The sequence below is a fragment of the Phyllobates terribilis genome, unplaced genomic scaffold, assembly GCF_046119375.1.
Source record: "Phyllobates terribilis strain yellow unplaced genomic scaffold, ASM4611937v1 Scaffold_7__3_contigs__length_470593459, whole genome shotgun sequence".
Lineage (NCBI taxonomy): Eukaryota > Metazoa > Chordata > Amphibia > Anura > Dendrobatidae > Phyllobates > Phyllobates terribilis.
The window spans coordinates 403716142-403732177 of NW_027362767.1; the positions used below are offsets into that span (position 1 = coordinate 403716142).

Below are 16036 nucleotides of genomic sequence, written 5' to 3' on the forward strand. Positions count from 1 at the left end.
GGGCCGCGCGCGCCGCCCTAAAGAGTCCCCGGCCAATGGCCGGAGGACTTCATCATATAAAAGGCACCTCCTCCAAAATGGAGGTGCCCGAGCAATGTTGTTTGCACCTGTGTCTCACCTGTGCTTCAGCCCTCAGGTCCCGTTGCCAGTTACCTGCCAGTTACCTGCCTGATTCCTGCCAGTTACCTGCCTGATTCCTGCCTGAATACTTGTTACCTGTCTGCCAGTCTGAGGTCCGACGGTCTGCCTTACTACTCCTGTCAGTCTGTCTAAGGACCAGCCTGCCCGCTCACCTGGGAGCGCATATCAGCTACCTGCCTGCTTGCCTGAGGTCCGACGGTCTGCTTTACTACTCCGGTCAGTCTGTCTATGGACCAGCTTGCCCGCTCACCTGGGAGCGCTTCTCCGTTACCTGCCTGCTTGCCAGCCCGGAGGCTCCGTTGTCACGTGCTGTGACCACCAGCTATCTCAGAGACTCTTGCCCGCTCACCTGGGAGCGCATCTCCGTTACCTGCCTGCTTGCCAGCCCGGAGGTCCCGTTGTCACGTGCGGTGACCACCAGCTATTCCAGAGACTCTTGCCCGCTCACCTGGGAGCGCTTCTCCGTTACCTGCCTGCCTGCCAGCCCGGAGGCTCCGCCGTCACGTGCCGTGACCACCTGCTATTCCAGAGACTCTCGCTTGCTCACCTGGGAGCACCCATCTACCATCTGCCTGCTAGCCTACCCGGAGGCTCTGCCATCACAGGTCGTACCTACCCCTTACCCAGAGACTGCCCTGATCACTTGCCGTATCTCCCTGTCCGTTCACCCAGAGACTGCCCTGATCACTTGCCGTATCTCCCTGTCCATTCATCCAGAGACTGCCACCCGCTCCCTTACAAGGGCCGCCCCCTTGTATAGTAGCTCAGAGGTTCCGCCTCCCGGACCCGTTACAGTTTGCTCGGGCCATGGAACCCGGTGGCACCCAAGCTCCCTCGCTCTCGGACCTCTGTCTTGAACTGTCCCGTCAGAGGTCCCAACAGGAGACCATCCTGGGTCACCTGCGGAATGTTAATACTCGCCTGAACACTCTGTCTGATCCACCAACAACCTCCGCCAGTACCATGGTATCCTTTTCCGGACCCCGGCTCTCTGCACCTCCTCGCTTCGGAGGCGACTCCGTCCTGGCTCGGGGCTTCATAAATCAGTGCACCCTGCATTTTGAACTATTATCCCACCAGTTTAACTCCGACCGAGCCAAAATTGCCTTTATCATGTCCCATCTCACCGGGGAGGCCCTGGCCTGGCTAAATCCTCTATGGGAGAGAGGAGATCCCCTGGTGTCCGACTTGCCTGCCTTTCTCATGGCTTTCCGGAAAGCCTTCGACGAACCCGGACGGAGGACCTCATCCGCATCTTCTCTGCTTCGCCTCCGTCAGGGAAGCCTCACCGTGGGCCAATATGCCATACGGTTCCGTACCCTTGCCTCGGAGCTGGCCTGGGATAACGAAGCCCTGGTATCCGTCTTCTGGGAGGGTCTGTCCGGCCGTATTAAAGATGAACTTGCTGGTCGGGACATTCCTACCACTCTCGATGATCTAATAACCCTTGCCACCCGGATTGACCTACGGTTCCAGGAGCGTGCCAAAGAGGTCACCCGTGAGAGAAGGATTCCACGTCTAGCTCCTACTTTCCAGGAACCCGTCATTCCTTCCGTTTCTCCACAGGTACACTCTCCTGAGCCTATGCAGGTCGACCAGACCAAGATGGTCAAATCCCGTCAGGATTTCCGCCGTGCCGAGGGGAGCTGCTTCTACTGTGGCAGTAAGGAGCATCTGATCCGTGCCTGCCCGGAGAGGTCGGGAGAACGCCTGTATCTAGGTTCACTCAGAGGGGTCGATCTAGACAAAAATAAATCCTCTCCATCCCTGCTGTTGTCAGTCTCAATCATCTGCGGGGAGAATCGTTATTCCGAACTAGCCCAACTTGACTCTGGAGCAGCCGGAAATCTTATTTCACAGTCCCTGGTGGAGAAATTCCGCATCCCCACCAAACCTCTGGCTGTACCCTTGTCTGTTGTTGCCGTGGATGGGGGCCTCTTACCTCGCCCCATCCAATTCATCACCGAATCCATTACTCTGCAGGTGGGAATGCTGCATTCAGAGAGTATCTCCTTTCACGTTCTGCCTGGTCTCCCTCACGCCCTCTTGCTAGGTCTGCCTTGGCTCCAGAGACATGCACCCGTGCTTGACTGGCAAACCGGAGAAGTCCTTCACTGGGGACAGGCCTGTCATAAAACCTGCCTGGTTCCCGTCCATTCCGTCCGTCCCTCTCCTATCCCAGCTAATCTACCTGGACTTCCGATTCCTTATTGGTCTAGTGCTGATGTCTTTGTTAAGGAGGAGGCAGAGACATCACCACCTCATAGACCATGTGACTGCCCCATCGATCCCGCCAGAGTAATGCAGGTGGCTCCCGTGAGTCTAAATTGTCTCCCTCCTGGTAAGACGTTCGTATCGGTACCTGATCGGGAGAGAATCCTACACTGGGGTCATTCGTCTAAACTAGCTGACCACGCCGGTCGGAAAAAGACCCTCCAGCTTATTACCCGACACTACTGGTGGCCTAACCTGCACAAGGATGTTATGGACTTTGTTTCTGCCTGTGTGTCCTGCGCCCGCAACAAAGTTCCGAGACACCTGTCGGCCGGCCGCCTTCTTCCTCTGCCAGTACCTGCTGCCCCCTGGCAGCATTTAGCGATGGACCCTCCTCAATTCCGTCCTGGGGATAAAGTCTGGCTCTCGTCCAAATATGTCCGACTCAAGATCCCTTCCTATAAGTTAGGGTCTCGGTTCATCGGCCCACTGGTGGTCATCGGTCAGATCAACCCGGTAACCTATAAATTGAAACTCCCGGCCAACTTACGGATCCCTAACTCCTTCCATGTATCTCTCCTCAAACCTGTGGTACTTAACTCTTTTTCTAAGTCTACAGGTACGCCTCCTGCTCTGGTTTCTGCTGAGGACAAGTTTGAGGTAGAGAACATTCTTGCCAGCAAAAGGGTAAGAGGAAAGACCTTTTTTCTGGTAGATTGGAGGGGGTTTGGTCCTGAGGAGAGAACGTGGGAGCCCCGGGAGAACATCCATGCCCCTCTCATCCTAGCTAAATTTCTGTCTGGCCTAAAAAAGGGGGGGCCTAAAGGGGGGGGTACTGTAGCGCTGGCGTCCCTGCCCTCTGCTAGGCAGGGACGCTGCTCCCCTCACCGCTCTGCTCCGTGCCCGGCGTCCTCTCCCCGCTCTGCTGTCAGCGCGCGCTCCGTCCCGGCGTCCTCCTCCTGCTCTGCTCTCGGCGCGCGCTCCTTCCCGGCCCCTGTGCTTAGGGCGCGCGCGCGCGCGCTCCCCTCCTCTTAAAGGGGCCGCGCGCGCCGCCCTAAAGAGTCCCCGGCCAATGGCCGGAGGACTTCATCATATAAAAGGCACCTCCTCCAAAATGGAGGTGCCCGAGCAATGTTGTTTGCACCTGTGTCTCACCTGTGCTTCAGCCCTCAGGTCCCGTTGCCAGTTACCTGCCAGTTACCTGCCTGATTCCTGCCAGTTACCTGCCTGATTCCTGCCTGAATACTTGTTACCTGTCTGCCAGTCTGAGGTCCGACGGTCTGCCTTACTACTCCTGTCAGTCTGTCTAAGGACCAGCCTGCCCGCTCACCTGGGAGCGCATATCAGCTACCTGCCTGCTTGCCTGAGGTCCGACGGTCTGCCTTACTACTCCGGTCAGTCTGTCTATGGACCAGCTTGCCCGCTCACCTGGGAGCGCTTCTCCGTTACCTGCCTGCTTGCCAGCCCGGAGGCTCCGTTGTCACGTGCTGTGACCACCAGCTATCTCAGAGACTCTTGCCCGCTCACCTGGGAGCGCATCTCCGTTACCTGCCTGCTTGCCAGCCCGGAGGTCCCGTTGTCACGTGCGGTGACCACCAGCTATTCCAGAGACTCTTGCCCGCTCACCTGGGAGCGCTTCTCCGTTACCTGCCTGCCTGCCAGCCCGGAGGCTCCGCCGTCACGTGCCGTGACCACCTGCTATTCCAGAGACTCTCGCTTGCTCACCTGGGAGCACCCATCTACCATCTGCCTGCTAGCCTACCCGGAGGCTCTGCCATCACAGGTCGTACCTACCCCTTACCCAGAGACTGCCCTGATCACTTGCCGTATCTCCCTGTCCGTTCACCCAGAGACTGCCCTGATCACTTGCCGTATCTCCCTGTCCATTCATCCAGAGACTGCCACCCGCTCCCTTACAAGGGCCGCCCCCTTGTATAGTAGCTCAGAGGTTCCGCCTCCCGGACCCGTTACAGTAAGTTTATCCCCTTTGTTTGTCTATCTTGTTGTCTTTAGTTTGCAGTGGGGCCTGACCAGTGCTCACCCCTCCCCCTCACTATCTAGGGCCAATCTCTAGGGTCATCCAAGGCTTAGTGTCCTGCTCCGCGATAGGTGTGGAACCTATATAGAGACGGTAGGGTAGGCAGGGTGATATTAGATCTGCCTAAGGGTCTCCACTCCTCATTTCCCTAGTGTTTGGTCTTCCTCCTCCTCTCCCCTTTTGTGTTGCACTTAGTCTTTCCCACACTTTGCGTGACACAAATGGACACTATGGCAGTGGCTTCTCTCCCCTGAAGAACAAAAGGATCGGGCATGTTGAAACCCAATATGCCTGATCCTTCTATCCCCAAACATTTACCATTGAAGGAGATACATTACATGTTCAGCTGGACCATCTATAAATCAGCAGGTTTGACCTACATTACGGTAATGTGTGTTGGCAAAAATCTATTGAAATAACTCCATTCCAAGACATATGGATGTCATAGAGGTGGGAACTTTACGAGGACCTCGTAAAAGAACGGAGAGCTGCTAGGGAAGAGATGCTTCCACTTCGGTAGACTTTGCATAGCCATGCTTTCCAATTTCATCTACAGGCATGCACTGCAGTTCTTCATTTGCCCTCTAGAGGCCACTGCAGGAAAAATATGTGGTTGGATGTGAATTCGCCTCCACGATCACTGGGATTTTCCTGCAGAGCTTAGGTACATGCTGCAGTATTATTGGTTTTAATGAATTAACACTATGCAGTAAGCCCCAAAGCTCCACATAGTGGTGGTGATGGGACGCAGATTCTATTATTAAAAAGGGACGTGTCAAGGACATTTTGACACCCAAATATTACCAAGGAAATGAAACATTGCTGTTCCAAATTAACAATATAATAATTCCATGCCTCATACCTTTTATAAGCAATATAAAAGATTCCTCATGTCTTATATAAATGAGCACAAGATCATCTGCCAGCCAATCCCAACATTCCCTTTAAGAGTATCCCATTTATTTATTAATTTATTTCTATCTATGTAGATTGTACCTGATTTGCAAACTGTAAAAACCGTCTCATACACTGGTCCTCTGCGGGGAATGGAGAAAGTGCCTGCAAGGTGGAGACAAGAAAACTACCACTAGGCAGGTACTGTATCAGATGTAATACCTGTGTATAAGATCTATAACAGGTGAGCTGTGACATCACCTATAGAGACTGGCGGATCCTGTGCTATCTACTGTATATAGAGGTGTTATCAGTCATTGTACAGGAGGAGGAGGAGGTGAGCTGTGACATCACCTATAGTGACTGGCGGATCCTGTGCTATCTACTGTATATAGAGGTGTTATCAGTCATTGTACAGGAGGGGGAGGAGGTGAGCTGTGACATCACCTATAGTGACTGGCGGATCCTGTGCTATCTACTGTATATAGAGGTATTATCAGTCATTGTACAGGAGGAGGAGGTGAGCTGTGACATCACCTATTGTGAATGGTGCATCCTGTGTTATCTACTGTATATAGAGATGTTATCAGTCATTGTACAGGAGGGGGAGGAGGTGAGCTGTGACATCACCTATTGTGAATGGTGCATCCTGTGTTATCTACTGTATATAGAGATGTTATCAGTCATTGTATAGGAGAAGGAGGAGGTGAGCTGTGACATCACCTATTGTGAATGGTGGATCCTGTGTTATCTACTGTATATAGAGGTGTTATCAGTCATTGTACACTGGGAGGTGAGCTGTGACATCACCTATTGTGAATGGAGGATCCTGTGTTATCTACTCTATATAGAGGTATTATCAGTCATTGTACAGGAGGAGGAGGAGGTGAGCTGTGACATCACCTATTGTGAATGGTGCATCCTGTGTTATCTACTGTATATAGAGGTGTTATCAGTCATTGTATAGAAGAAGGAGGAGGTGAGCTGTGACATCACCTATTGTGAATGGTGGATCCTGTGCTATCTACTGTATATAGAGGTGTTATCAGTCATTGTACAGGAGGAGGAGGTGAGGTGTGACATCACCTATAGTGAATGGTGGATCCTGTGCTATCTACTGTATATAGAGGTGTTATCAGTCATTGTACAGGAGGAGGTGAGCTGTGACATCACCTATAGAGACTGGTGGATCCTGTGCTATCTACTGTATATAGAGGTGTTATCAGTCATTGTACAGGAGGAGGAGGAGGTGAGGTGTGACATCACCTATAGTGAATGGTGGATCCTGTGCTATCTACTGTATATAGAGGTGTTATCAGTCATTGTACAGGAGGAGGAGGGGGTGAGCTGTGACATCACCTATAGTGACTGGTGGATCCTGTGCTATCTACTGTATATAGAGGTGTTATCAGTCATTGTACAGGAGGGGGAGGAGGTGAGCTGTGACATCACCTATAGTGACTGGCGGATCCTGTGCTATCTACTGTATATAGAGGTATTATCAGTCATTGTACAGGAGGAGGAGGTGAGCTGTGACATCACCTATTGTGAATGGTGCATCCTGTGTTATCTACTGTATATAGAGATGTTATCAGTCATTGTACAGGAGGGGGAGGAGGTGAGCTGTGACATCACCTATTGTGAATGGTGCATCCTGTGTTATCTACTGTATATAGAGATGTTATCAGTCATTGTATAGGAGAAGGAGGAGGTGAGCTGTGACATCACCTATTGTGAATGGTGGATCCTGTGTTATCTACTGTATATAGAGGTGTTATCAGTCATTGTACACTGGGAGGTGAGCTGTGACATCACCTATTGTGAATGGAGGATCCTGTGTTATCTACTCTATATAGAGGTATTATCAGTCATTGTACAGGAGGAGGAGGAGGTGAGCTGTGACATCACCTATTGTGAATGGTGCATCCTGTGTTATCTACTGTATATAGAGGTGTTATCAGTCATTGTATAGAAGAAGGAGGAGGTGAGCTGTGACATCACCTATTGTGAATGGTGGATCCTGTGCTATCTACTGTATATAGAGGTGTTATCAGTCATTGTACAGGAGGAGGAGGTGAGGTGTGACATCACCTATAGTGAATGGTGGATCCTGTGCTATCTACTGTATATAGAGGTGTTATCAGTCATTGTACAGGAGGAGGTGAGCTGTGACATCACCTATAGAGACTGGTGGATCCTGTGCTATCTACTGTATATAGAGGTGTTATCAGTCATTGTACAGGAGGAGGAGGAGGTGAGGTGTGACATCACCTATAGTGAATGGTGGATCCTGTGCTATCTACTGTATATAGAGGTGTTATCAGTCATTGTACAGGAGGAGGAGGGGGTGAGCTGTGACATCACCTATAGTGACTGGTGGATCCTGTGCTATCTACTGTATATAGAGGTGTTATCAGTCATTGTACAGGAGGAGGTGAGCTGTGACATCACCCATAGAGACTGGTGGATCCTGTGCTATCTACTGTATATAGAGGTGTTATCAGTCATTGTACAGGAGGAGGAGGTGAGCTGTGACATCACCTATTGTGAATGGTGGATGCTGTGATATCTACTGTATATAGAGGTGTTATCAGTCATTGTACAGGAGGAGGAGGTGAGCTGTGACATCACCTATTGTGAATGGTGCATCCTCTGTTATCTACTGTATATAAAGGTGTTATCAGTCATTGTACAGGAGGAGGAAGTGAGCTGTGACATCACCTATTGTGAATGGTGGATCCTGTGTTATCTACTCTATATAGAGGTGTTATCAGTCACTGTACAGGAGGAGGAGGTGAGCTGTGATATCACTTATTGTGAATGGTGCATCCTGTGTTATCTACTGTATATAGAGGTGTTATCAGTCATTGTACAGGAGGAGGAGGAGGTGAGCTGTGATATCATATTTTGTGAATGGTGGATCCTGTGTTATCTACTGTATATAGAGGTGTTATCAGTCATTGTACATGAAAATTCTAGAAATTAAATAGAACATTAATACATTTTTAATATTGTTTAAATCAGGGTTATTTTAAACCTAAGTCTTTTTCTGATGACGCATTCCCTTTCAGTAAAGGAATTGGAAAAACTGCCTGACACCATCAGAAAACTTTCCTGGGTGTGTTTAACGTCTGATGCTACTACGTTATGATTGTATGACACTTACCGGAATTTCACCATAGTTCGCATTACTTTCCGGTGGTCTAAGATTAACAAAAGGACAATTACGACATATTGATTGGAAGTGATAAAGATCCCTGCAGCTACACAGCTATAAGTCCTATGAAGCTCGTGGCCTCCATATATACAATGAGCTTTATAGTGATTCTTAGGCTATGTTCACACATTGTGTTTTTGCTGCAGGTTTTTTTTTTGCGGTATTTTTATGCCAATTAAAAGCTGCGATTTACAATACCAGCAAAAGCTGTGAGATTTCAGAAATCTCATGCACACGTATTGTTATTTTTTCTGATTGAATTGGAAAACTGCCGTGGTTTTGAAAACTGCAGCATGTCACTTCTTTCAGCAATTTTTTCGTATTTTTGCCTCATTTTTTCACCCATATAAAGCAATGATTAAGTGCAAAAACGCAGCAAAAACCGCAGGCAACAGGTTTTGCTGCATTTTTGTGAAAAAAGCATGTACAGCAGTATGTGAAGCCCATTTATTTTTGTGATTTTCCCAAGTTTAACCCCTTCATGACCAGAGCATTTTCCGTTTTTGCGTTTTCGTTTTTGGCTCCCCTTGTTCCCAGAGCCATAACTTTTTTATTTTTCGGTCAATATGGCCATGTGAGGGCTTATTTTTTGAGGGACAAGTTGTACTTTTGAACAACATCACTAGTTTTACCATATCGTGTGCTGGAAAATGGTAAAAAAAAATTCCAAGTGCGTTGAAATTGCAAAAAAGTGCAATTCCTCAGTTGTTTTTTTTTTGCTTTTTTTACTATGTTCACTAAATGCTAAAACTGACCTGCCATTATTATTCTCCAGGTCATTACGAGTTCGTAGACACCAAACTTGTATAGGTTCTTTTTTATTTAAGTGGTGAAAGAAAAAAACAAAATTTGCTAAAAAAAAAATGGCGCCATTTTCCAAGACTCGTAGCGTCTCCATTTTTCGGGATCTGGGGCCGGGTGAGGGCTTTTTTTTTGTGCGCCGAGCTGCCGTTTTTTATAGATACCATTTTGGTGTAGATATGATGTTTTGACCGCCCCTTATTGCATTTTATTACAATGTTGCGGCGACCAAAAAAACGTAATTCTGGCATTTAGAATTTTTTTCTCGTTACGCCGTTTACCGATCGGATTAATTCTTTTTTTATATTGACAGATCGAGCGATTCTGAACTCGGCGATACCAAATATGTGTATGTGGGTTTTTTCTTTATTGTTTTATTTTGAATGGGGCGAAAGGGGGGTGATTTAAACTTTTATATATTTTTTATTTTTTTAATATTTCTAAAAACATTTTTTTTTTTACTTTTTACTTGCTTCAATAGTCTCCATGGGATACTAGAAGCAGCACTTGCCTGATCGGCTCTGCTGCATACAGGCGATGAGCAGATCGCCTGTATGTAGCAGATTTGCTCACTTGCTATGAGAACCACTGGGCGGCGCTCATAGCAATCTGGCCATGACAACCACAGGGGGCTCCTGCAGACCCAGGGTTGTTATGCCAACCCATCGGTGACCCGCGATCATGTGACGGGGCCGCCGATGGGCGGGGTAAGTGATGCGCTTCCGTCGCGGTGATGTTAAATGCCGCTGTCCGAGATTGACTGCGGCATTTAACTAGTTAACAGCTGCGGGTGGATCGCGATTCCACCCGCTGCTGTTACGGGCACATGTCAGCTGTATAGATCAGCTGACATGTGCCCGGTTTAGTGCGGGCTCAGCGCTGAACAGGGGGTAATGATGTGGTGCGTACTATGACATACCAAGTCATAACGGGGTTAAACCACAATGTCTTGGTGTCCTCACCTGAGATGGCAGTTAGGATTAGTAGTTATGTGTAAAGTAAACATTGGCTGACTAAGGTGTGAAACTGAACAATACCTGATCAACTCAAGGGCCCACCAAAGTGTAAAAGTAAACAGAGTCCTACAAACTCAAAGCTCTTCCAATGTTTTGGGTAAACTATTCCTGACCAATTTACCTGCCTCTGCTGTTATATTTGTAATTGTGTATTTTTTATGAACTCATATGAACTTTTTTGTTCAGAATAGTCACTATTTTTTTACACATAAAAATCTTTTTCCACTAAATAATTTGATCAAATTTCCCTTTTTCCAAAAATGGTTTTATGGTTTGACATGTATCTTGCATTGGTGACCTGTGTCCATACTTCTCTGGTGGAAGCAAAGCTGAATTTTTTTTGAGATCCTGAAAAACACAGCAAAAACGCCGCAAAACCTGCATTTTGTAAGCAGCTTTACTGCCAAGAGAGCAGGTTTTGCCTGGAGAAATAAAGCAGCAAAAACGCAATGTGTGAACATAGCCTTACTGTGAGGCACTACTACCAAACACTCAACACATTTTCTTGTGGACCCTTGAAGGCCCTCAGTGGAACCTTAGGGTTTCTTAGAGCCAACTTGAAGTACTACCTGTAGCGTATATAAAGCATAGAGGGCCCATAGCAAAACCCAAAATGGGACCATTTTCACACCATGTCCTTTTCATGCACTGGGGTGCCCATAACTTATTCTTGTGCACTGGCTCACTCATAAACCCCAAATATATGGAGTATATGTAGAGCTGGTGCAAATCGATTTGCAGAACCCAGTCCAGTGGCCAGTGATGTATGACCATCAGATGGGAACCCGGAGAACTGCCTCTTACCTATTGGCATCCGCGGCTCTTCTTTTGGTTAGTCGGCCTGGCACGACGTCATCCTTACAGCATGACGCACTTGTGACGATGGCTGGCCAATCAAAAGAGCCGCAGATGCCAAGAAGTCGGAGGCGGTTCTCAGGTCTCCCGTCCAGCGAACTCAACTCTACCCTTCAGCATTACACGAATAGCTCATATAAATATCTGCTAAGAATAAAGACGAGAGAGACCTTCGTAAAACTCTAATTCACTCACATGTGACTTCCACCAAATATGCCTTAAAGGAATGGTCCTTATTTGTAAAAAAAAAAAGACCCCTTCAAAACTCCTTAGTAAATTCCTCTTCATGGCCACCACTGAAGACATTAGCCCTAAGGAAGGGTAATCCACTCTTGGGGGCTCCCCCATTAGTTGGGCATTACTTTTGTACTGTTTCTCCTTTTTTTTACCTGCTATTGTTTCCCTTCTCCGTTAAGATCCGGATTAGAAACTCTCCCTCATCAGACTCCTTCTCTAAGGATGGGATGATTATGTAGCGTCCTGGTGGAAGGCTGGAGCAGAGGACAACCTCCCGGTGGTTATCACACGGCCCGGCACTAAGAAGGGGCTGAAAGGAGCGGAGGGCATCTTGGAATATATACACATGGGTGTCATCTCCCTGAGTAAATACATAAAAACATAGTTTCTTCTCAAAGGATCCAATAACCATCTGAGATCTTACTTACCCCAATATGGAGCTTATGGAATAACATCATCCAAATACTCGATCCGGAGTGGTCAACACATTGTCAGGACAATGTGAAACATTATTGTCCACGTTTGGGGTTCAAGTCTGCAGTTACTCTAAGCGACTGCAGGTTTGTGAATCCTCTCAGCGCGCACAGTGCACTTTGTCAGGATTTTCTGGTGCGAGACCAGGCGGTTATGTGAATGCAAGTATTCGATTTCCATACTTCCAGCCACATTCTGACTAGTCGTGCCCAGCCTTGCTCAATTCACTTGTATTCAGTGAAGCTGCGCAAGTCTAGTCGGCACATGACTGCATGGATGCAACAAATCGCTTACTTGCGATCATGTGCCCGCCTGCTCCCATCTACGGAACCAGAGAATCCTGACAGTGCGCTGTGAGAATTCACATGTCTGCAGTCACATAAAGTGACTGCAGACTAGTACCCCCAAGACTGGACAGCCCCTTTAACGTGATTGCAAAAAGAGACCACTTGCAATGCAAAATCAGAAAATTTATGCAGTCATTGAAATGTCTAGGAGGTGCAGAGGTAGCAATCACACGTGGGCCCTGGTGCCTGTAGGGGCCCAAACCCTTCTGACACATAGGAAGACACCAGTATTATAACTAGCCAGTGGTAATTGGAGAAACCTTGTTACTGATTTGGAATTGGAGTTTAAACAGAAAGCGAGCGACCCTTGTGTTTTCTGCTTTTTAGTCTATATGTACGGGTTGGTCACACGGTCCTGTATTTTTTATTACCTGGAATATGTGGCATGCTACACGGATGTGCCCCGTCCTCCGTAACCTCTGATGCTTCTGCATGACGGACACGATAAAGCTGCATAATGTTTGGGCTTCAGAGTGGTCATCATCATTATTATTCTCCAGAGTGAGGGAAAATTGGGGGTTCAGCCAGTAGCAATCTGTAAAGCAGAGAATTTGGGGGGGTTTAGAATTGTTTTTACACCTATATACCTGGTATATTGGAGACAGTGGGTAAAAACAGGTGCGTGATTTCCAGTAGGTAAGCAGACGGATGCAGACGCATTGCAGTCAAGTCTAAGTTTTCTGGAAATCAATGGTTGTCCATAGGTTGACCGTAGACTTCATCAATGGGATCGTCCCACATGCAACTACAGTATGTTTCAATAAAGTCTACATTTTGGATTTTCATGTAGAATTTGCTTAAAAAAAACAAAACGATGAACTTGACCAATCCAATGACAAGCCAAGAAGGGAAGACCAACCTTCTAGTTGCAGGACAACAGAAAGCTGCCATATATTACATGGACCTTTATCTTACCACTGCTGGTCTGGCTGCCCCCTGCAGACAGTCCTTTCACCCAGCGTCCTTCATAGGTAATGTATTCCCAAGGTTTAGCTGCTGCACCAATTTTCAGAATACTCTGTGGCCCCAGGTGACAAATCTCCAGAAAGTGGAAATTTTTTTGGAAGTCGTCAACTGCAATCCTACACAAAGAGGAACACAATGCTGAATATGTAGAGCGAGTTTTCATTTCATTTTCTCCTTTGTCCTCCCCATGTATTGGTCTACTTGTCTGTCCATTATTTTATTCCCTATCTACCCGTCATCTAACCCTGAAACCAATCCATTATAACTCACCACCTTATGGTTATTCCATATACCCAATGACATCCATCTTTTCACCCTTTTTTTTTTATGCCCTGTTATTCGGACCCCATGATCAGGAGCCTATCACCTATCCACTAACAGAATTTATTCAGAATTCGCTGGACCCAATTTGCGCTTTGTGGGAGTCACCTAAAATATTAGCCACCATTTTGCACATTGCAGTAGATTGCATCAAGCAGAGAAGATTTACATAACCACGGGCACATCAGAGCGGGCTTCGCCATAATGCCTTTTAGCTATTATATCACGTAGAATAGTACAGTCAATTGGGAGTGATTATCATAGCCGGTATAAAAGCTGAAGCAGGGAATGTAGTGGCCATTTTAGGGTGAATCTGGAAAGTGAGAAGAAAGTCACAGCTTACCCATAAAAAAGGAGAGAAAGCCATAATACACTAAATAAGTATTATAGATGGTGTGTGACAGCACAGTAGTGAAAAAGATTAGTGTGTGAGGAACAGACAGTTTGTTACCACCCACAGCCATATATGTGAAGGTCTCTTTGACCGACCACTGCTGCTGACTAGCTTGTAAGCTAGCCGGGATTAGGAAGTAATAGCGCGCTCCAACGATTCTGGACACTTGAAAACAGTGCTTACAAGCTCAACAGAAAAAAGCTTGTAAGCACTGAGCATATCCTGCTATCTAGCAGCGGTGGTCTATCTCCAAGGCAATGAGTTCTAAACAAACGAAAAGTGTTAATATCTCAAGAACAGGTGAATATTTTAATAAACAACAAATTGCAAAATTGCTTGCATTTTTAAGCTCTATCGGATTATACCCATTTATGAAGATGGGAAGCTTCTACTCAATACTGAGCAAAGGGTCTGAATACTTATGACCATGTGATATTTCAGTTTTTCTTTTTTAATAAATTTGCAAAAATTTCTACATTTCTGTTTTTATCAGTCAACATGGGGTGCAGAGTGTACTTTAATGAGAAAAAAATTGAACTTTTTAGAATTTACCAAATGGCTGCAATGAAAAAAAGAGTGAAAAATTTAAAGGGGTCTGAATACTTTCCGTACCCACTGTATGTTAGGGGCTCATTCACACGTCCGATTTTTCCAAGTACGAGAAAAACGGACCAATTATTTTAATCAGAGTTTGAACAGAGTGTGGTCCGAGTGTCATCCGTTTTTCTCATACGTGGGACAAATAAAAAAGCTTCTCCACCTTCTTCATTCTTAGTCAGTGAAAATCGGACGACATCTAAGTGCGGTTTGATTTTTTTCACGTACTCATTGATTTGCATTTTCAATTTTGATCCCAACCTCGGATCAAAATCGGGCATGTCTCCACGATTTTCTGCTGACCTCTCCGTCTGCGAAAAAAATCACAGACGTGAATAGCCCCATAGACTAAACCTAAGAAAACAACAAAATGAGCAAATACTACTTAGTTAGGTACTTAGTTAACACCATTTTGATCAAAAAAACGTAAAAGCCATCCCACCATGACAAGGAGAACCCAATCGGGACAGTCCTATCTCTAGTGTTAAACCTCTACATTGAGTTCTTCTGACACAAGCTGAGGTTTAATACTAGAGATCGGACTGTCCCGATTGGGTTCACCTTGTCGCGGTGGGATGGCTTTTACGCTTTTTTGATCAAAATGGTGTTAACTAAGTCCCCTGTGTTATTTATATGTATTATTACTTATTTAAGGGTATTTACTCATTTTGTTTTTATCTTAAGTTTTGTCTGTTAAATAGCCACAGTGTGAACGTACACCTACACTTTGCACTTATACCAACATATGTTACGGCTCACTTCTTTGGTTTGGCCCCATAGACTATCACAGGTATGAGTCCTATCTGTGGAAATCACGAATAACACTCATATGTAAATATCGGACATTTATAAGCGCTAAGACTTTTATTTCTCATCAACGAGAGTAATCTTGAAAAATGCTGGTTCTCCTTGAGAAGATCCAGAAGCATCTTCATGGAAATGACCATCCGATCTTTAAGAAGGATCATCTCTCCTTAGCATGTAAAGGGGCAGATTCACATTTTATAATGTATTTTTTGTTATCGTTTTGGAATTTTGCTTTTGTTTTTGTCACATCTTAGTGTTTCTTTTTGTTAGTTATTGTTTTGTTATTTTTTTGTCAAATCTTACAGTGTTTTGTTAGTTATTGTTTTCTTTTTTTACACATCTTATAGTATTTTTTTTGTTAGTTATTGTTTTGTTATTTTCGGTCACATCTTATAGTGTTTTTGACTGTTACAATTTTTTTTTTTTTTTACCAGAATTCTCCATCCTCTAATATCACATTTTCTGACTGCTCGGGGTCTTTTACACTCTGCCATTCAGGTCCCCTGAGAAAATAGGAAATATATTGTACATGGAGATTTTATCTATCGGTATCTGACAGCTCATTACCTGAGCCAGAAATAAATACTCCTACCCGTCTCTCCACGGCCCGATCCACTCAGTGTGCCCCCAGGGGTTACGGACTCTCAGCAGAGACACGGAGCCATGTAATGTCTGAACCTGCGGGAAGAGACAAGTGCTTAAACAGGGTGAAAACTT

At 46.1% G+C, this 16036-nt stretch overlaps 1 protein-coding gene across 6 annotated transcripts in view; it reads right to left on the reverse strand.

Annotated features, from left to right (window-relative positions):
• The window catches only part of LOC141155053 (calpain-9-like), a 100855-nt gene that overhangs the window by 23666 nt on the left and 61153 nt on the right, over nt 1-16036 (reverse strand). For 5 of the 6 annotated variants that reach the window (XM_073641677.1, XM_073641681.1, XM_073641680.1 and 2 more), the window contains exons 8-14: nt 15912-15997; nt 15751-15822; nt 13150-13316; nt 12606-12769; nt 11566-11774; nt 8454-8490; nt 5390-5452 (exon numbers count right to left, since the gene is read on the reverse strand). In XM_073641677.1, the coding sequence (XP_073497778.1) occupies nt 5390-5452; nt 8454-8490; nt 11566-11774; nt 12606-12769; nt 13150-13316; nt 15751-15822; nt 15912-15997 (798 nt within the window). The remainder of the gene's footprint in view (nt 1-5389; nt 5453-8453; nt 8491-11565; nt 11775-12605; nt 12770-13149; nt 13317-15750; nt 15823-15911; nt 15998-16036) is intronic. The other variant, XM_073641679.1, reaches the window with a different exon arrangement.